Source organism: Apis cerana, linkage group LG2 (genome assembly GCF_029169275.1).
Source record: "Apis cerana isolate GH-2021 linkage group LG2, AcerK_1.0, whole genome shotgun sequence".
NCBI classification, from domain to species: domain Eukaryota; kingdom Metazoa; phylum Arthropoda; class Insecta; order Hymenoptera; family Apidae; genus Apis; species Apis cerana.
In genome coordinates this window covers 15,644,698-15,666,793 of record NC_083853.1, presented here as the reverse complement: position 1 = coordinate 15,666,793, position 22,096 = coordinate 15,644,698, and the positions used below count along the sequence as shown (strand labels likewise).

The following is a 22,096-nucleotide window of genomic DNA, read 5'->3' as shown; positions in this document are numbered from 1 at the left end:
ATAATAATAAATTTTATACTTAAATGAAAATTTATAATTTTACAATTTCTTAAATTTAAAAATTTTTTAATTTTTTATTTTTAAAATTATATATTTTTTATTTTCAAATTATAACGAAATTATATATATTAAACTTCTTAAATATTAAGTATCGCTAATATATTATCTAGCACATTGCATTATTTTCTCTACCGCGAAATTTCGTATATAGTTGAGAGATATACTTTTATTCGTTCATTATATTCGTATTTTAAGAAATATTTTTTATTATATTTTATGTTTGCAATTAAATATAAAGTTTCTTTATAAAATGTATACTTTCGTATGGTTTAATTTACATGTGTGTGTGTATATTGTGTGTGAAAAATATGTAATATATATATATTACATATAAATATTACAAATATTTAATTTTTTTAAACTTTTTTTTTAAATTCTTGGTAAATAAAAGCTTTAATAGAAATATATATATATACTTATTATTAATATTTCAAATATTTATATATATATATATATAGAATGTATTTATGTATGAATCGATGTGTATATATAGTAATATGAATAGTCATATATGAAAAATTTAATTTAGCCATTTCGTCGATGGCAGCACTAGTATAGACGTGTCGTACGTCAAAAACAGTGAATGTACATAGGACAAAATTTTTTATTACAATTTACTTCTTATATATTTGGTAAATTCTTTAATAGTCATCTTATGACGTATGTTTTATGATAATACGTTTATTGTACTATTTATTGTTGAAATCTCAACTATATTAAAACTTGAAAATCTAAAATAACTCTTTTTATGCGCACAGTGTTCCATACTTTAAACATTATTTGATGATAAATGCTTTTTTAACTTATTCGTTATTAATAGAACTACATCATTAAAAATTCTTAGATGTAAGAGTATGTTTTTTATTTATTTCACTTATTAGAATCAAAATATTTATAATCTGTAACATAACCTGTTTTGAAAGTAAAAATTTATATTTATAGACTTCTCTCTTTGATAATGCAATATTTTTCTATAAATATCATATATAATTCCTAATGTAATTTTTATATGTGTTTATATACACACACACATACGAACACACATACATGCATATATATATATATATATATGTATATATATGAGCAGATTTTTTTTTCTTATTTTATATTAATATAACTATATATTATTTTTAATTATTAATATGCATATTTATCATGATAAACTATAAGATAATGGAATATATATTATATAGTATATAATGTATATTATATAATATATTAAAGTTTACATATATAATGTAATATAATACAAATTAAAAAAAAATAAAATAGTTACGTAAGTTTCATAATATTATTAATTATTTTCTTATGTTTTTATATAAAATGAGATATATGAATTTTGTAATTTAAAATATTCATTGTAACAATAATAATGATAAAAAAAAAGAAGAGGATTTTAATAAACATATCATCAAATCCTGTTTCAGTAGTTTTTTCTAAAGGAATGAGGACCTTGTATTGTTTTTTCAATTATCTAAGAAAGGTGGCAAATGCTAGTTAACATAATTTGTTATAACTATGGAAAATCAAAGTCACCAAGGTGAAATTTATCAAAGCCATCAATCTTTTTGGAAGAAAAATACCCGTGCTGTTCCAGGCAGGTATGTACAATAATATGTTTCTAATATTTAAAAAATAAATTTATAATTAAATTTTGATATAAATTATTAAGTATAATATAATTTTTTATATTTTACGCAATGAAAGACCAAGTCCCAAACAAGATGGCAAACTTGGTAAAATAAGTACTGCTACATTAATGTCTGGTAGTTCAGCTAATATAATATCTACTGGTGGAACAATATCGGGAAGTAGTGGAGGATCCACATCGTTTCAAGATTTTCAAGAAAGCGTAGATGATGCTTGGGATTCTGGAGATGATGAATTTTGCACTGTCTCAGATGTAAAAATATCAAAACGAGTTAGCCATTCTGCTGCTATTAGCGTTATTAATAGTCATAGATCAAGAAAAATGTGTATAGATTCGGGGACAAATGTAAAACCTTCGCAACGCGTTCAAGAAATTATTCCTGAGGAAAAACGAGCAGAAGCTCTTCAAAGATTAGCCGTACAACCGTTACATTTGCGAAATGTTAATTTATCTACGCATTCTCAAATGAATAATAGTCAACATTCCTCAGAAGATACAGATATTAAATACGGTGCTTCCCCGCAACATAAACCGACGCAATTTCCAGGCAGGCCGCAACCGTTGAGACAAACAATCGCACCTACCAAATTTTTTATACCTTCTAAAGAACAAGGTACTTATGGAATAATTTTTTTTATATATCCAATCGATCTTAATGTATTCTTAGTTTTGATTTGTTATTAATTGTAGATGGGGAAAGTAAAATAGATAAATTTCAGTCTCTTCTGGAAGCTTCTGTATTAAACTTAGACGAATTGAGACAATTATCGTGGTCTGGAATACCTGCAAGGTTGCGATCTGTTACATGGAGGTTATTGTCTGTAAGTAAGAAAGGTAAACTATGCTGTACGTTTTATATCTAATAACAAAACTTCATAAAAAAAATATTAAATCATTATTTGTATTTCTGTGATATAGGAATATTTACCAGCTAATTTAGAGAGAAGACAACACGTGTTAGAACGTAAACGTTTAGATTATTGGAATTTAGTGAAACAATATTATGATACTGAACGAGATGAAGGATTCCAGGATACATATCGTCAAATACACATTGACATTCCAAGAATGTCACCACTTATTTCATTGTTTCAACAAACAACGGTACAATTAATCTTTGAAAGAATACTCTATATTTGGGCAATTCGACATCCCGCTTCTGGTTATGTTCAAGTATGTATTTTTCGTCGTTATCTTCATTATTATTATGTTATATTTTAATATTTTATTCTCATCCTTGTCCTCTTATGCCTTCTAGGGAATGAATGATCTAGTGACACCTTTCTTTCTTGTATTTTTACAAGAAGCAGTACCTGTATCAGCATGGCAGGATTTAGAAAATTATGATGTTGCATCATTAAAAAAAGAACAACGGGATATCATAGAAGCAGATAGTTTTTGGTGTTTATCTAAATTTCTCGATGGTATTCAAGATAATTATATTTTTGCTCAATTAGGCATTCAGCACAAAGTAAATCAGTTGAAAGAACTGATACAAAGAATCGATGGTATATATATATATATATATATATGTGTGTGTATATGTATATAAATCAATCGTTTAAAATCTTTTATTCTTTTCTTTTTCTTCTATCGTATTTGATTTTCGATTAAACATGCATATAATTTGTTCTTTTAGCGCCTTTGCATCAACATCTACATCAACATGGCGTAGATTATTTACAGTTTTCCTTTCGATGGATGAATAATTTATTAACAAGAGAAATCCCTCTTCATTGTACAATTCGTTTATGGGATACTTATCTAGCGGAATCCGACCGATTTGCTTCGTTTCAACTTTACGTATGTGCCGCGTTTCTTCTTCGTTGGAGACGTCATCTTTTATTGCAACCAGATTTTCAAGTAAGTTGAAACTATAATATTTTTACAAATTATAATTCGAGATAAAATTATTTTTTAATTATTCACTATGTGGAAAAAATATTTTTATTATTATTGTTAAAGGGACTGATGTTAATGCTACAAAACCTGCCTACACAAAATTGGACAGATTCAGAAATAGGAATATTAGTAGCGGAAGCGTACAAATTAAAATTCACGTTTGCAGATGCTCCCAATCATTTGCAAGCTCATGATACCAGGTGACCATTTTGCGATGCGTTTAGATAACGGTATTATAATCGGGATCAGAAACATTGGCACAAATGATTTTGTGCTAAATCGATACGCCTATTTTTACCATCATCGTTTATATCATACAACTCGGTGGCTCATAATTAATTTAGGTTGTTTTCTATCTGATTACAAGTTATTAATTTTTAAATGCTTTATCCTGTAGTTCAAAGAGAAAGTTCTATGCTTACGTTATGTTTTTAAAAAATCAAATGGTGTTTATAAATTTTATTATTATTATTATTATTATTATTATTATTATTATTATTATTATTATATTATATTATATTATATTATTATTATTTTATTATTATTATTTTATTATTATTACTATTATTATAAATATTATTATAGCAACTATTTTTAAAGTAATCGGAATTAAGTTTTCCCGCCATTTCTCAATTAATTAAAAAATATATATGCAAGCTGAATTATAAAAAATGTAACGCGAATCGATCATCACTCATGATTCGTATTACATTTGAGTATAATATATTTAGGATTATTGTGTACATCAATAACATAAATAAGCGAAAGGTTTTATAAACCAGCTACAATTATACGATTGTTATTTTATGTAGCGATTACAAGTTTTCTTCTACTCGTATAAATTTTCAATTTGTGTTCGCTCAACGATGGAATTGTGTTTTTAATTTAAACGAAACGAAAGTATGCAGAGTGTGGAAATATATACAATTTACAATATACAAAACACGTATAAATAGAATATAAGCTACAATGATATTATTTCTATTTTTGTCAATTTTCTTTTTTAAATTTCAAGATGTTTATTAAAAGTAAAAGCGATCATTCAGAATTTAGAATCTCGTATCAGAGAAGATCTTGAAATCTTTGCCATGTTATGCATTGCCATAAAGATAAAGACGTAATTGGAAAGACTATTAAATACCTTTAAAATATTTGTACGTTTATTCTTAATTATTTTACGGCCATCTTACGAAGTAACTAAAAAGTGAGATATATTTATCTTTTATCGGTGATCCAATTGACGTACGAACGAGTAATTTAACGCACGATAATTTAATGAGTATAAGTATATCAAAAAGACACATTTGTCGGACAACATATATGTTGGAAATAACCAATCGAAAGTTATATAAAGAGAAAGAAAAATAATGTCCGTTCTATAAGATAAGTTATACTTTTAACCGATAACCAATGGATTATGATTATTTATTCGATCATTATATTTTTATCGATTAAATCTAAAAGAATAATGTTCTTTCGTTGTCCGATTATTAATTATTTAATTGCAAACTTGTACACACCGAAGCGTGTAGCGTCGTTGATTAATAAAAAAACGAGACTGTCTTTTTCTTATCTATGCATCTATATATACCTATCGAAATATTTCCCGGAGAAAATTATAATCGAATATCATTATACAGATATATGCAATTATTTGCTAAATATACGATGCTATCGTATACGTTGACAATACGTGTTGAATACTCATCGTCGAAATATATGTGTGGCATATATATTGATAAAAGTTTTTCGCGTCGAGTGTACGTGAAAAAAGTATAAAAAAAAAAAAAAAAACAAAGAAGGATTGATATATTTATCCATTTCGTGATTCTTTATCGTGGTCAGGTGTCATCGATATCGATTTGACCGTAATCGATATTCAATGGTTGTAGAGATGCCAACGAATCGTTGAGATTGAACATTTCCTAAAAAAAAAAAAAAAAGAAAAAATGTGCGAATCGAATATATATCGTGAGATATAAAAATAATAGAAAAATAAATGATTCGAGAAAAAAAAACTCACATAGTCGACGGAAATCGGAGTTGGATATATGCAGGGGATACATTCCATTCGTGTGACACCATTATTATCGGCAGTGCATTCACAGTTTTGACAAGGATTAGGTTGCGCGGTCAAGGCTACTCTCTTCGAAAAGACGCTGGCGAATTTTTTAATCGAAGCTAATTTATCGAAGCGTAATTTATCACCGCTGAATATAGTTCCGTTAATCTCCAAAGATAAAGGTGTACAGTAGCCGAGCGCGCTTTTTGGAAGTTTCACTTGCCTTCGTAAATCGGTGTCGCCGGTTAACGTTCTAGTATCCTTCTTCGTATATGATTTCGTCGCGTCCAGTCCGTAAAAGATCTTATTCAATCTCTCTTTTTCGAATTCAAAATCACCGTCCATCAATATGTGAAGGGTGATATCGTGTTCCAATAATACTTCGTGCACCACTGAATAGTCCAGCTGGAAGAGAGGAAAAAAATTCTTCAACGATAAGAGAAAAGAGGAGAGGCGACGACTTAACCTAAAAACGAATCGAATTTCGTACCATTTGATTTTCCGGCTCGCAATGCGAGCAAGGCATTAAGATGAAAGTCTTGGATACACCGGCTCGGAACACGAGTTTCGAAGCGAACGCGATTGCCGCAAAAATATCGCGACTCCCATTGCCAACGGGCACGTGGTCGAAAAAGTCGGTAAATCGCGCCACGTTTTTGGTAAATATTTGCCCGTCGAAAACTATACTTCTCGGATGATCGAAAACACCGTCCGCTCCGAAGGTGACCAAAGACCATCGATTATCCGTCAAACCTTGATCCCTGAATTCTTTGCTCAACTGGCCGATCAACTGATCGATGCTACGATTCTCTTTCACGTTCCGATTGCACTCTTTGCCCTCGACGATGAACACTACGTCGGTCGAGCTGGGTACACGATCACCTTCTAATTTCACGAATTGCCCTTCTGCCACTTGATTACCGTCCACCATGTTGCAATTGCTGCATACGTCCGGTATTCTGAGATACGTGTCGTGGAACATGCAAATCTGCATGTAAGATAATGCCACGGTACAAGCTTCCGATATAAGTTTGCTCGTCACGCACATGTTTGAGTACTCCTTGGGCTTGATCACGTCGAAGCAGCTGACGAACTCCGAACTTTTGTTCACGAACAAGGTATCGCAAAACTCCAATATCGTCGAATCAATATCTTCCGATTTGGCGGTCGAACCAGTTTTCGTTCTCCCGGCGGGACAATCTTCGCGATCGATCGACCAACTTTCGCCAAACGCCGTCACGTTTTTCGTCACGATTCCGTCAGACGCGGTCATATCGTCCGTCGGTTCGTAATTCATCGTTCCAAGAATACCAGCGGTTTTTCCGTGATACCAACCGGACAATTCTAGCGTGCACAAATCGAATTTTAAATTGCACTCGAGTCGAAATTGATTTTGCCTACGTTCCACGGTAACCACGTTTTCCGCCTGATAAACGTACGTAGTCCCATTTTCCAGTTGGATCGGAAGCACAAGATCGTTCGCTTCGCCGGCCGATTTTTCCGAGGCAAGTTTGATACTCTGCAAAAATATAAACGTTTTGCTATTTATAAACGAGAAAGAGAAGAATTGAAACTGAATATACTAACGTCGTTGAAAAAATCTATTTCGAGGGCGTCTCTCCCAAGCAAGATAATGATCTTGCGCGTAATTCGATCGGATCGTTGCTGATACTCGACGAGAATGGCGAAGGTATTTCGCACGAAATCACGAGCCAACAGGTAGGTGCAAGAACCGACGAAGTCCGTGTGTCGGCCGTCGAAGGTGATGAAGTGTCGCAAGCCGATGATCATCGCTTGGGCTTGAAATTCAAAATTCAAAATTGGTGAGCAAAAATTGAGACGAAGCAAACGAAGTGGTCACCTTACCTCTGAACGGTGGTAGCCAGTTGAACGGATCCACGTACGGTTTGTATCGGTAGAGGCTCCAGAAGGACACATCCGAGAAAGTGAAGTACGACTTCGCGTCGGAAATGGCCCTGATTTCAGGAATCTCGTGAAACTCCGGTGTTTGATTGAACGCATGCCACGACATGGGAAGTTTTTGTTCCAAACACATCAAACCCTGTCTAGGATCGAAGATGAACTTCGTTTTCGCTTCCCTGTACCTGTTCTCAGCCTGTAGAGCTGTCTGGCTTACGTCCACCAATTTCATGTGAATCAGTCGAATCGCGTTTTCGATTTTTACCCGAATCTCGAAATATTCGTAAACGTCGTACGCCCTGTCGTATATCTGTTGCATCTTTTCTAAACTGTACCGTATGGAAGGCAATTTTTGCAATTCTTTCAATTCGGACACGATCTCCTCAACCACGTCCTTCAATTCCTTGCCGAAGGGGACGAAGGTGAAGTATCTATCCTTCAAGAATCGTATCGTCAAAGCTGAATATTTCTGAACGTTGGTCACGATGTCTTTCTCTTTGATATCTCGATAAAACTTGTCGATGTCTTGAGTGAGATTAGTGAAACGATCGAAATAGGGGGAGGCGATGAGGTCGTTCCTTCGATCGTAAAGAAAATCGACAACTTCTTTACTCGCCTTCCAGACAACTGTCTCGAGATAGTGAATAAATCTGATAAAAAGCGGCTCCACCATCAGCAAGAAACGATTCCATTGTTGAGAGATCGACTGCGACATCTGCTCCCATAGATTCCCTATGTACTTGATGAACGACACGTGGAGATCTTTCACGAACTTGTCGTACCTTTCGAGCATCTTGTCGATTATGGTGGCCAGCTCGGATATCATGTCACCTCTTAGAACAGCGGTGACGAACTCGGGGATTTTGTTAAACGTGTTTTTGATCGTTTCTATCACCCAGAGCAGCGAGTTTCTAATCGCTTGCCCAGATTCGCCCATTATCTCCCATATCTCGTTCAAGATGCTTGGCAAGGATTCTATGTGGCTTCGTAACGACAACTCGTCGATCACGTATATCCCGAAGTGTACGATATCCTTGATGTAAAAGTCATTCGCGTTGTAAGAGTCGTTCAAATAAATCTTCAGCTCCTCCAAATCCGTGCGAAGCTCGTTCAGATTGCTACGATGCACAAAAGAACATTAGTCATTCGATAATGCAATCGCGAAAAGCTGTTAAAATTACTCACTTCCAATCTTGGAGAAATTCTTGAAGATCTTGTTGAGCATCGTCCCACACGTCGGAAACTATATTCACGGTTTCGCTCTTTACGTATTGCTTCCAGTAATCGATATCGTTGTTTATACCATCGTACGCATCTATCGCCGTCCCTTTCACGAGAGCCTGCAACGAGAAAAACTTGGAATCTTTTCTCGAAGTGAAAAAAAGAAAAAAAAGGAAGTCAACGTACAACGATATCGGTCTTGAGCTCGGGTCTCCAGCGTAGCGTGGATGTTACGAGTCGGGAGTGGTTGAGTTTCAAGTAAAAGGAGACATCGGGTACGGTTAAATCGTCCTCGTACGTTCTCCAAATGTTGAACACGGCATTCCGAGCATCGGGAATTCTGCCGTACATTCGTAAACTTTCCACGGCATCTGTCGAATAAATTTTTATGAATGAATCGATGAATTGTGAAGTAATAAAATGGATTAATCGAAAGGCAATCGATGCACTGACCTGGAGTGTAGTTGACCATCATCCACGTCAATTTTTCATCCGGATCGAGGAAAAAGGCGCCGGTAGCGTTCAAGTTTGGCGTGTTCGCGACACTTCCGTTAACAACGTATCGACCATCGAACGAATAATACCGAACGTTCAAGTATTTCGCAGCTTCGTTATGCTCTCGTTGGAAAAACAGTTCGTCGCGAGTTAAATCGAGCCTCGCGTTTAATTTTCCGGTGTCTCCGGTTAAAAAGTTGCGTTTGTAATTTCCATCGTTCTTAATCACGAATAACGTGTTGTTATGTTTCAACACGAATCCGTGCACGTTCAAATGGAATCTCGTGCTTGGATGGTCACCCCTTATCCGATAAGAGTATCTGTTGAGAATCGGTAAATCACTTTCGTTTTTCAACGTCGCGGATAGCACGAACAATTTGCTCGGGTCGGTGGAGTAATCAGCCGTGAGGGTAAAGTTGATCGAATCTTTGGAATTAATTCTCGCCAGCTCGCCTGTCAAACAGGCCTGCTTCGAAAAGCTGGGATGCCTCAAAGCGAAGCTGGCCACCTGATGCACGTCGTTCTTATCGCTCGATGACAGTTTTCTCCAGTTGAATAGCGCCCCGACGGTTTTAGGCCTTTCCGTTTCTCTGTCCCAGTCGAGTTTCAACTCGGACTCCAGTCTCTCGCTGTTGATCCAATAAAAACCATCGAGACTGAAATTTCTCCGAGGGTAAGATACGTTTAAAACCAGAAATTGGTTCTCCACCTCCTCGGTCGTTTTGTTCAAAATGTTTATGGAATAGGATATCCAAACGTCACGGGCAAGACTGAACCAGCTGGTTTGCTCGAATTCACCAGGTAAAACTTGATACTCGGTCTTCAACTGCACCGTCTTGTTCGAGTGTATCGCCTTCAAACGGATGTCTTGGCCGGTGTGAGTCGTTTTGATCCACGATTCACCCACCACGTTGAACGCCGTTTCGTTATCCAATCGGTACAAGTTAACGTGTTTGAATTCCACGGTCGGGTAATTCGTACCTTCGTTCCCTGCGCTGTACTCGTACTTATTTATATAAACGATACCTATCGGTTTGTACGAGTTCTCGATCATGATTTGCGTATGATCTTTCTCGAAACCGGCCCTCGACACGCTCGTCGAGTTGTATCGACCGTGAAGAACGTTATTCCCGTTGTACGTTAATTTGGAATAACCGGTGGTCGTTTGCGGCCGTTTCTTGTAACCGTACGTCAGATGACCGACATGGCGCGTGTTCAAAGGAATTTCCGCGTGCAATATCCCTTCGAGATCCGAATTCAATTTTTCGCTCCGATAATTGTAATCCGAGTCGAGGATCGCGATGTTCTGCGGCCAATACACTTTCGCGTATCTTCTGTTTCGTTGCCTGCAACACGCATGTTAATGTATTATTCACGATCGAAACGAATAAACGACAAAAGATTCACTTACAGAGTGGTGAACACGATGAATTGACAGCCTAACTGCGAAACGTTGGCCAGAGGTAAGATGGAATCGATGGTCCCGTTCACGTTCATCAAACTTTCGTAAGATACGTTTGCCGATGCGATGCGCGTGCTCGCTGGATAATACAGTTTCGCGTTTATCGCCCGTTTGTCGCTCGACTGATCCATAGCGTTATAATCGAACAAGAAAACTAACGTTTCTTGTTGTTGGAATTTCGGAGTATACAGCGAATATCTCAGTTCGATCTCTTTATTGTCGAAGCTTAAATTGAACACGTTATTCACGGATTGAACGGGTAACATTCCCCAAGAGGCTCGAATGTGTCCGTTGATGTCTCCCGTATCCATGTGTATCTGTACAGACATATCGTTATTACCATTTGATCACCACACTCGATCTACCGTACCGACCAAGTATGAAAAGGATAAAATTTAAATCGTGAGAATACGTTGATCACGCACACATACAAACACACACACACACGAGAACGTACCGAGCCATCGGAAGCGTAGTTGACTTTGGCGCGCAAAGCGTTGTAGCCGATCACGTAAGACGCATCTTTGACGCCTTGGTTGCCGTGATAGCTAACGAGAAGACGATGATCGTCGTTGTTGGGAGGTGGTAATCTAACGGTGAACACTCCGTCGATATTCTCGTGATTACGGAATCCGATCGTCGCGTTTGCCGCGAATTTCCATTTCTCGCGATCGACGTCCAAATCGAAACCAACGTCCACATTCCTGAACGCGTGACGAGGATTCTTGAAAAATAATCGACTGTCGACGATTTTATCCTCCGCGTTTCTCAATCCTTGATGTCCGATCAATACTCTTCCTAATAAATCCTCCATGTATAACAATTTCCATTGAACGGTTGCGTATCGATATTGCTCGTTCAACCAATTAATTACCCGAACATCACCGCTGTTGTTCGACATTAACACGCTTCCTTCCAAATTCACGTTTCGAATCTCGGCCAATGGTGTTTCAGCGCTAACGTATAACGTCGTATTACCGTTCTTCTCGATCTTCGTAAAAGCGATTAATCCGATTCGATTTTTCTCGCCCGACGATTTAAGGATATTCGCATCGATTCTCACATCCCAATTCAAAGAATCGATTAATTTTGCATCGATCGATCCGTTTATCGCGTGGCCTATCAAATCAACGTTCAGTCCGTGCTCTTCCCTTTTCATTTCCACGCGTATCACGTTCTTGTTATCGATTTCACCTTCCTTTGGCCACACTGTTATGTTAAGAGCACGCAAACAACCATTTTCCGTCGATTCAAAGGTACCAGAAACACTGCGCGTTTCCGTTGTTACACGATTATGCAATTGGCCGTTAAATTCGCGCACTTTTGAATCGTTCGAAACCATTTTCCCGGTTTCGCCGTGAAACTCGAAATGTGGTTTATTGCTCGAAACAGGAGTGTACACTTCAACTTTCACAATACCATCTTTGCTATAATTTCCCGATAATTTGTATTGCTGATCGAGCAAGTGTCTCGCTAAAATGTTCAAGTTCGCGGTACCGTTGCTCACGATCATGTTCGAGTAAGAAAGCTGAACCTCGATATTTTTCAATAACTCTATCCAAGATTTGAAAGCCACGAGAGCTTTGATATGATCTTCCGTCGCGTACCAGCTCGATTGGAAGAAAAGCGAGATGGGTTCGGCTACTTCACAAGTCACTTTCGCGTATTTCTCTTTCACGGTAAATTCACGTTTAACGGTCACAGTGGATTTCGGTAACTTGAGCAGTGGTGTATCGATTTCGATAACGAGACTTGTATCCATTAAAGTTTCTTCCGATTCGAGAGTTCCAAACAAATCGATCGTACTATTCGGTGCGCGAATATCGACTTTTGCCCTGTAAATGTTCTCATCGATGTCCAAACTGGTACTCGTGCGAACGAATTTTATAGATTCCAAAGGAGTTTTCAAATTCAATTGTAACGCGTGCATCTGAGAGTCGTCCGAATCGTTCTCGCGATACGCGTAAATCACGAACAATCCGGTTTCGTACCAAGTCGTATTTTGTCGCACATTTACGATCACTTCCATTTTATAGTCGATAGTCTCTAGATCAACGATGAACGAATTTACGCAAACGATCTCGTTAACGAACTTGAACGGAACGATCACGTTCAATTCGTTTTTAATATTGAAGAGATCCTCCATCCAGAATGTGTCGTCCAATAGAATCTTTTTATCGAAATATCTCAAAGATCCGGCAACCTTGTAAGTCGATCCTTCCTTATCGATATCCAGTTCTCCTTCGATAGGTTCGACGATCGCGAGACAAACGTCGATTTCCGCGTGCCAATGAAGGTTAGCTTCTTCTTCTTCCTCTTCCATGATTTCTTCTAACTCTTCCTCTTCGATCGTATCTTTTTTTCCTTCGGTTATCTCCCTGTTAGTGCCACGTTCTTGCGAGTAATCCTGCGTTTCTCCAATTTTTGTGCGATTGTTTTCCGTGATAATCGGAGATTTAATCGGTATAGTGACTGGTGCAGGTTTTGGACCAGCTTTGGCTCTCACACCGAATTTCGTCTCGCCCAATTTTTTATCGGACAATCTTAAAGAGAATTCCGTATCGATGTCAAAATAATTATCTTGAGTGTTTATCGCGATCAATTTGGCAACGATTCCGCTCTCCTCGAAACCATCGAGTGGCGTAAATAATACGTATCTGTAATGAAAATCAGTGATATTGCGATAATGCCAAATACCTTGAAATCCACCGACAATGCGGTTGTACCCGACACGAAAATCAGCTTCTCGCTCGTTCAACTTGGCGATCATGAGTAACCTACGAACCATTTCCAACGGGGTTGCCAATAATAATTGGACATTAAAATCGTGATTCGGCGTGAAGAATTGACAGAGTGCCTCGAAACCGATATCGCCGATAGGTGTCGCTATCTCCGCGACCACGTGTTTATTCTTCTCCGAGAGACCGAATCTTCCACGCACGAGAGAAAACTTTTCCAAAGGAGTGGTGACGTTGAATTCCACCATGGATTCCTTCAAAAGATACAAATCGCCGACCAATCTTCCGGTATAAATTTTCTTGTCCAGATTCAAATTAGTCGCCCCTAGGAACTTCCAATCCGGTAACACTTGCAATTGGCATCTCATGTCGGTCATCTTGTAACGAGTTATCGGCGATTCGAAATGCAAATTGCCGGTCAAGTTGAAAACATTCTCCGATTCTTTGTCCAAATACCAAATACTCCAAGCGTTGATAACTTTATCCAGATGATATTTCGCCAATAAACGAGTGTCGGCGATTTCCGAATTGACTATTTTGTGGGTTATGTTGACGATAGTGGATGGAATAAATTGTACAGAACTGTTTAACCCATAATTGATTCTCCACTCTCTAACATCGTCGTGTTTTTCCGCACTCCCATCCAACTCTGCGATCAATCGTTGCGAATCCTTCCAATACGCGCTGCTGCTCATTTTTATCCGATTCTGTTCCTTCGTATACCTGCGAAACGATACGAATCGATCAACCGTCTATTATACACATGTATCAGAGTTGGATATTAACTCGATTGAAAACTTTACTTCGAGTAATTATTTATTAAAACGCTCGAATAACGATTTATTCGTGGATATTACAATCAATTTGCTTCTTATATAATCTCAATTATTTGCAATTATTATTATTAAGCAATAAATTATCGAAGTAACTTCAACTATTAAATTTTACATCACTGACATACATACGTAATAATGACGTAATACATAATTTATCGTAGGGAAAATACATGGAAAATTAATGGAATAAAATTTCCAATTACTTGCCTAGCGCTTAAAGCAGTTTTCTTCCAATTTTCAAACGGTGTGATCAATCGTGTCTCCAAACTGGTAAACCTGGTCATCTCGTTCACCTTGTATTCCGTCGCGATAAATAATTTGATCGTTTGTTCCGGATTCCAATCGAGCGAGGCGTCTACGATGTAATCGTAATAATCACGCGCCGTTACCTGACACGAGCAAACAACGAAGCGGCCCGGATACGTGAGGGTGGCTATAGCGCTGACGTTTCTCTCGATTAATTGTTCCTCCAAATTGGAGAGATTATTAGCCGGTGGCAATTGAACCGTTTGCCAATTTAAGGAGGAGAACAAGGCGAGCTTCAACGCGGGATCACGATTCGCGTCCCATTTCACTTCCGCTCCGAATCCTTTCTCGTTCCTCTCATTGATACCTGTCAACGCGAGATGGACGTCTCGCCATTTGTCCAAGTGTATCTCCATTCGAATCTCTCGCTCGGTATTCACGTCTGTCGTCACGGAATACACGCTCCCCTTATACCTTCCCTCCACGTACGATATCAAGTTTGTCGGCGACGACACCGTGTGATTTAAGATGAACGCGTACTTATCCCGATCCACCTGCTCCACCCGCAAATCGACCCTGATGTCGCTGTAATTTCGATACAATTTGCAATGGACGAGAATGTCGTTGATGAAACTAGGGGATTTCAAGACGAGTTTTAAACTGTGGCTAACCACAGTTGCCACCGATCTATCCGAATATGTGCCCCGCGCCGTCACGTTGTGCCCGCTGAACCAAGTTCCTGAAAGATCAAGCTCGTACATTCGCTTCGATCTCTCCGTGATTCGTACGTCGACCAGCATCGAATTGAAGTTTGGAATCGTCAAATTCGCGTGGCCTTCTACAGCGAACGTTAGGCCACGTGGCATCAACAAGTTCATCGTTAAACTGATCTCTTTTCCTAAAAAAAAAAAGATCAATTGAACAAAAGAGAAATTATGAATCTGAGAGGTGAATCGGATCGAGAAAGATGATTGGAACAGACCTGGAGCGTATCCTATCAAGAAGCTCGTTTTCGAGTCTGGTCCCATAGAGTAGTGATTAACTTTCACTTTGACGTCCAATTTTTGAATAGGTTTCGTTATGGCGATTAACGCGCTCACTTTCGTGTCTTGACTTTGAAAATACGTCTTCGAATAAAAAATGATCAATTGAGCGGTGAGTTTGTGACGGTCGTCCATAAGGTATGGGCTCGAATTTACTTCCGCGTGCAACTCGAGGTGGCCGAGGGCTTGCTGGTACCAGGCCATTATCACTGTATTTAATTGTGGATACGCGGTGGAATGTAACTTTAGATCGATCGTTTTATGCGTCAAAGTTTTCGAGGAACGATTCGAGGACGACAGCTCGAGACGGACGGTTTCCTTCTTCGGCATTGTTTGCAATTGATACTCCAAGTTGAAAAAGCTGGTCAAGCTTATGTTTCTGCGAGCGATGTAACCTACCAGTTTGCTCCACACCTTTTTCGTTTGAAACGTCAGATCCACGTTGCATTGGGAAACGTTATTTTTCGAAGCATTTCGAATCGTGCCTTCAACAAACGATCAATCATTGAAAATTGCGTTCTCAATTTTTCGAAATCGAAAAAGAGCAAAAATTTATAGAGATAAACCTTGGAGAGCGGCGATCAGTTCATTGTTCACGATCAGATGCATTTGAGGGGCAAACGTGTATCCGTAGTGAAATCTTTTAATCGCGTAACCCAAACTCGCGTCCAAATGCTTGGTACCATTTATATCAAAACCAATATCCACAACCGTCTCGTTTTCCGTGCTCTTGTAAGTACCTAAAAATAAAAATTATATTATAAATAATTCGTATCGAGTATCGAGTATCTAATCGGATGGAAACAGAAAGAATTTTTCGTTATTGCGAAGGAGCATAATTGGCATTTACCTTCCGCCACCAGAGAATTTCCAGCGGACCGCAATAAAACGGTAACATTGTGAGTTTTTGCATCGAAGGAAATCATTGCGCTTAATTCCCTGTTCACTTGCGATCCAGACGTATCGTATGCGATTTTAAAAATATTTTCGTCCTACGATGGAAACGAGGGGGAAACGTTAAAGCTTTGTTCGAATAGAAGAAAAAAAAGAGAGGAGGATACCTTGTTCTTCTCCCACGTATACTTGAAGAAGTAATTTTTGGCAGTCGGGTCAGCTTTGATCAAGGCAATCTTGAAAAGTGCGGGACCGTTCAAAATAAAGTAAGACGCGTTAGGATTTTTGGTCACGTTCGATAATTGATAATCGAGGCACAGCTTCAATCCTACTAATCTGTCAAGAGCGGCCCAAGTGCAACTCGTATTGGCGATCACATTTTTTGGCACGGACCGCGTCAAACTTCGATCGTTGCTGTGCTGGCCAGCGATTAGAACTCCGAGCGGTTTTTCCTCGTGCTCGGCCCCGTTGCCTCTCGTCAAAAGAATATCGGTGGCGATCGAGAACATTTCCGTCCTTTTATTCGGTAGACCTAAACTAAGTTTGATCGAGCGTACTCCCTTTACTTCTAGGTGGATTTGAACAGCACCCGAAGAGTACAAGTTTGTCCGCAATTTAGTTCCGGCCGTCTTGTAAAAGGCGTCCACGATCATGCTGCCGGTCATGTCAACGTTTATGCTGCACACATATAGAGGAAAAAAGTAATCAAACACGTAAATATGATCGATCGATACATATTACGCATTAGATATTCGTTAGATATTCGTAGATATTCGTAATCATACCTAGGTGCAACGTTGCTGATAAATTCGATTTCCGCCTTGGAGATCGCTCTGGTATCCAATAATCCTGACATCTTGAAATTGCACGCCGCAGAGCCAGCAAGATCCAAACGTACCGGTAGTCCCGTCGTCATTGGAACCACATAAGTGAAATCCAAGAACATTATTTCGTGGTGAATTTCTTTCCCAGAAATGATTTGTTTAAACTTCTCCCATGGATTCAAATGTATCAAAGCTTCTCTAATTTCACGATCGCCGTTCAACGTCGAATATTTCAAATCATTCCCAAACACCTGCACGAAAGCGAAAAATTATCGTTTACGACGGATATGATGCCTCGAACGATCGTCAAATATTTTTTTTCTCCCCTTTTACCTTGTAAGTAAGACTGATTCTTGGCTCGTTGAAATTATTGTCGATAACGTTCGGTATCCGTTTCACGCGTTGCCAATAATCCTCTTTCTGTTCAGGGGCTGCTCTGAAGCTTCGGAATAATTGAAGAAAGAAACTTGATACTTTCTCGTTACTGTACGGTCCATCGGGGCCGAAAAATTTCTCCGCGTAATATTCAAGACCTTCGAGTCTAGTCGTCACTTCGACAACGTTTACAGATTCGCCAAACAGATCGAAAGTCAGGTTAAACGTAATTGATCTAGGTATATAGGATTTAGGAGAGAAGATTAGATTCCCTTGATAATTGGCGCCAAAATTATACTCCTCGGAAAAGAAGGAACCGTCGTAATTCCGCGAAAACTTTCTTCTGTCATTGTTGAACTTATCGTCGAGATCGCGATCCGTTAACAGACTTTGAATTTCCACTTTGGTCGGCGAAGCAGAATTATAAATATTGGTTAAATGGCTCCAAACGAATGTACCGACTGTGGGCAAAGAGATTCGAGAATCATATAATGTAACATGGATTTTTTAATGTCGATTTCTATAAGGAAAAAAAAATTAGGAAAGAAAAATACCTTGATTAATCTCCTCCAACTTCAAAGTGTGTTTGATCGTTTTCACGACGTTATAATCGAGACAACGCATCACTTGCAGGTAAGATGCAATGCGTAATTCAGTATCCAAAGTAAAATTTCGATAGTAATTCAGAAAGTAAAGGTCTCGCGTTTTCTCGCAAGATGGCATTCTACGATGGGCATCGATACTCGCTACGCGAATCTCCATCGGCAGAAATCCTCCCACGTCGTCCGTACACTCTTTCAATAATTTTAACAATCTCTCCGTTTCCAAACCCATATTTCCGATCGCTTTCAATGCCTCCAATGTCTGTAAAATCAAAAATAAAAAGAAGAAAAAACAATCGAAACGTGTCTCGAGCTTTATTTGCTCTCGAAACGTACCTCTTTGATCGTAGAAAACGAATGCGTTCGAGGTGCACAACCCTTCTCGATTTTTTGCTCTAAATGTGAGAGAAATCGCGTCACTTGTTCGACATTGATGCAGTGTTGCACACCTTGATTGGAGCAAAAAGCGTATATCGTAGCGGAATAGCTCAATATGAATTGAGTTTCCGAAAATTGGCGAAGCTCGAGAAGAGGCGATAATATGTTGATCGTGTTTCGATCCGGTTGTGGGATGAACGCGAACGCAATTATCCAATTGTCGATCGTCGTTTGATCCACGTATCGTTTTATCATCAAATCTCTCATTACGTTTAGTGCAGCGTTGCTACCAATGAATGGCAACGCGTTCACGATGTGTTTTCTGGAAAGAAAGATATAAGAAAAATCGAGAAATAAGTACATTACAAGATAATGATTTCGTGAAAAATCGATAAAGCCAAGGCCACTACTCACTTGCCGGTCTTGCAAATACCATCGGCTCTGGCGAATAATTGCGACAAGGAAGGATAATCGAGAAATCGCGCCGATTGAATAAACGCGGTGAACGCCTCGGAGAATCGTTGTTCCAACTCGTCCATGCTTATTCCTAATCTGCACATCGCCTTTAACAAATCCCTGGAACTTCTCAATTCGCCGTGCATAGTCCTCGGTGTTTTCGAATAATCGTACAACAAACTGCTTCTTTTCCCGCGATTCGATCCTCGAACGTATTTACTAATCTTCTCTCTCTCCCCCTCCTCCTCCTCCTCGTCCTCCTCTTCTCGCTCGGTCCCGTATTCGTCGCTCGTCTCGTATCCATCGTCGAAACCATGATCGTTTCTCGATTCTTTGATCAATCGAAGCGTGGCCGTGGACTCGGTTCTCGCGCCCGTACTGTTGCTCGATAGCGGCAGCAATCGGTGCCACTCCTTACACACGATTTTCTCGTAGATTTTACGATCAATCGTTAATTCGCAGTCGGCGCGAGACGCGAAAAGAGGATGACGAGGGACGCGAGAACGAGGACTTTTGTAAGAATTGGAACGGATCACGGAGAAATATTTCGACCCATGTTCGCAATTCGACAAATCTTTCCTTTTCTTCACGATCAGACTGGTTCGTTTCGCTCCATGGAAGTGGTAATTTGTCTCGCAGACACCGTTCACGTCCAGCTCGTTGGCGTGGTGATCCATGTCGAATCTCTCCATAGTATTTTGCAACATGGATAGCACCCCCCTCTTCAAGTTTAACGCCCATATCGGTTCCCGTTTGTCGGGGCATAACTCGTCTATTTGACCGTCGTCAAAAGTGAATCTCAACGGGAAACGTTCCAGATTCACCTTGAAATCCGCGCCGGCTCGGTCCGGAAATTCTGGATTGTATTTTCGTCGATCGTGGCTCAGGCTCGAGTTCTCGAACTTCAGGCTACCCTCGCAAGGGCCGTTGAAACGAATCAACAAATCCGCGTCCAGTCGTAACGTTGACTCGTTCCCGGGAAAATCGGACGACAAAGTTGGCAACGACGACGCGTTCGAATTACCCAAATTCGTGCTCACATCTACCGAATATCTGTACCAATACGACACGTTTTCTTCGTATTTGAATTTTTTGCTCCCCGTCGCTGTAAATATATTTTTTTTAAACGATCAGCTTTTCCTTATCCGAGATTCTATCTTAGAGAATCTTTAGATAACGTATTGTTTACCTTTGCATCTCGCCCGGCCACACAACGTTGATTCTTTGACAATTTCTGTGAATGAGATTTTGTCATCGAGTCAAACAAAGCCTTGTTTTATGATTCTTACTTAGAAATATAATATATATATATATATATGATATAGATACTTGTTGCACTTTAGCGAGATAACGAGACCACCGATATGCATATATTCGTACACACTCTAAGATATAAATTCTTGGAAAGAAAAGTTGAATAACATGCGCCACAGATAACCGAATGATAAAAAAAAAATAAAAATAAAAATAAAAAATCGACCGATATTAACGAAACGATAAATTATTCTATAAGTTTGATTTCGTTTGATCTCGTAAAAAATTAAAATTACCAGATTGTGCACCGAGAATGAAACAGATTATCGGGAGAAGAAAAATGATGGCTTGGATCCACGATCCTGGCTTCTGATTCCAAATCATATCGTTGATTATGGCAGCCGAGTTGAATATCTGATTATTCGTTCATCGATAAGCTCGTCCCCTTCATCCCCTTAAATCCGTGATGAAAAATCTTTTTTCCTTGTAATTTTCAAACTGGAATGAGATCACGCGCGATTCAACACTAGAACACCTTTGACCGAAATACAATCCGATGTTCGAATTCCTCGATCGAATATTTCGATCTTCTTTTCTCTCCTCTTTTTTCTTTTTTCTTTCACTCTCCACGATTCCTTACAAGTTTTAACTTTGGATATCAAATGATTTCAAAAATTTGAATGATCAAAAAATAATGAAATAAAATTTGAAACGATTAAGATGAAAGATGAGATGGTATATCGTATCAAAGATATATAGATACTGTATAAAGGAATCACTGATCGAGCGGAAAGATCGAACTAAGGACGGAATTGGGGTGCAAAACAGGCCGCGGCGATACTCGTTTGATGGGAAGCACAACGACACGATAGATCGGTTAAGTAAGTGCTTCCTGTCCCAATCGTTTTCGCTGACCGAATGGACGACATCGAACTAACTACGCTGCTACTCTTTTCAGAGGGGAGAGGATCAGTACCAAAGGTCTTCTTATTTTTCGTATTTGTTAAAGGTTACGGGTCATAACTAGATAAGATAACCACGAAAACGATCCTTTCCGTCTATCTAAGATTCTTACATCGTATTCTGTACGAATATTGTTTACATTATGATTATTGTTCCTCGTAATACTTTTTTCTATTATCTTACTTTCTCTTTCAGAAAATTTTTTAATATTATTTTACATCATCTTTTGTTCTTTTTTTTCTTTTATTTTAGAATTATTATATTGATTATTATTTGGTAAAATCAAAATTTTTAAAAACGATCGAACAAAAGTCGAATAATTGAATTATATTTCTTAGAATTATGATTTAAGAATAATAAAAATTTACGATAATTTTCTGTATTATACATTACAAAATAAATGCAAAAAATAATTGATCAATTACGAGTTGTTCAAAATCTATGAAAATAAAGTCAAAAAGATCAAAATTGCATCATTTTATTTAAATTTTTTTAAATATAATAAAATAAATAATAATAAAATAAAAATTTATATTTTTTAACAAACATTAAATTTTTACAAATTACGTGCTATTTTTAAATTAAAAAATAATCGATGACATCGACTTATAAGAAATATCCACAATCCTACAAAATTAATTCAATGAATAGATAACAATTAGACTTTGCTATTCATATATGTATTATACAGTCATTCTATCGTTAAAATATTTT

The 22,096-nt window shown here is 38.1% G+C and overlaps 2 protein-coding genes across 7 annotated transcripts; one reads left to right on the top strand and one right to left on the bottom strand.

Annotated features, from left to right (window-relative positions):
* Positions 1-538: 538 nt before the first annotated feature.
* LOC107993571 (TBC1 domain family member 22B) lies at positions 539-5,185 on the top strand. Of its 5 annotated transcripts, none has more exons than XM_017050070.3 (8): positions 539-692; positions 1,491-1,661; positions 1,768-2,324; positions 2,402-2,532; positions 2,630-2,884; positions 2,970-3,219; positions 3,351-3,574; positions 3,677-5,185. In XM_017050070.3, the coding sequence occupies exons 2-8, from the start codon at positions 1,579-1,581 to the stop codon at positions 3,815-3,817; spliced, it is 1,641 nt and encodes a 546-aa protein (XP_016905559.1). In that variant the 5' UTR covers positions 539-692; positions 1,491-1,578; the 3' UTR covers positions 3,818-5,185. The 5 variants fall into 5 exon arrangements, with proteins under 5 accessions (XP_016905559.1, XP_016905557.1, XP_061927719.1 ...); XM_017050068.3 differs by having other exon boundaries at positions 552-692; positions 1,488-1,661; XM_062071735.1 differs by having other exon boundaries at positions 614-906.
* Positions 4,265-21,390, bottom strand: LOC107992458 (uncharacterized). Of its 2 annotated transcripts, XM_062071734.1 has the most exons (22): positions 20,716-21,387; positions 20,355-20,399; positions 19,124-20,270; positions 18,668-19,031; positions 18,284-18,593; positions 17,688-18,190; positions 17,316-17,605; positions 16,698-17,208; positions 16,487-16,628; positions 16,203-16,376; positions 15,576-16,121; positions 14,555-15,491; positions 11,231-14,234; positions 10,723-11,090; positions 9,270-10,657; positions 9,003-9,187; positions 8,781-8,935; positions 7,542-8,713; positions 7,263-7,474; positions 6,166-7,194; positions 5,637-6,080; positions 4,265-5,538 (listed from the first exon to the last, which is right to left on the bottom strand). In XM_062071734.1, the coding sequence occupies exons 1-22, from the start codon at positions 20,801-20,803 to the stop codon at positions 5,455-5,457; spliced, it is 13,098 nt and encodes a 4,365-aa protein (XP_061927718.1). In that variant the 5' UTR covers positions 20,804-21,387; the 3' UTR covers positions 4,265-5,454. The 2 variants fall into 2 exon arrangements, with proteins under 2 accessions (XP_061927718.1, XP_028519954.2); XM_028664153.2 differs by having other exon boundaries at positions 4,265-6,080; positions 20,716-21,390.
* Between the last annotated feature and the right edge of the window lie 706 nt (positions 21,391-22,096).

Coding starts and splice junctions, on each gene's coding strand:
- LOC107993571 (XM_017050070.3), top strand. CDS start 1,579: ATGGAAAATCAAAGTCACCAAGGTGAAATTTATCAAAGCCATCAATCT. Junction 2,533..2,629: donor TTACATGGAGGTTATTGTCT/GTAAGTAAGAAA, acceptor TCTGTGATATAG/GAATATTTACCAGCTAATTT. Junction 3,575..3,676: donor TATTGCAACCAGATTTTCAA/GTAAGTTGAAAC, acceptor TTATTGTTAAAG/GGACTGATGTTAATGCTACA.
- LOC107992458 (XM_028664153.2), bottom strand. CDS start 20,803: ATGATTTGGAATCAGAAGCCAGGATCGTGGATCCAAGCCATCATTTTT. Junction 15,492..15,575: donor CTTGATAGGATACGCTCCAG/GTCTGTTCCAAT, acceptor TTTTTTTTTTAG/GAAAAGAGATCAGTTTAACG. Junction 8,714..8,780: donor GAATTTCTCCAAGATTGGAA/GTGAGTAATTTT, acceptor TGTGCATCGTAG/CAATCTGAACGAGCTTCGCA.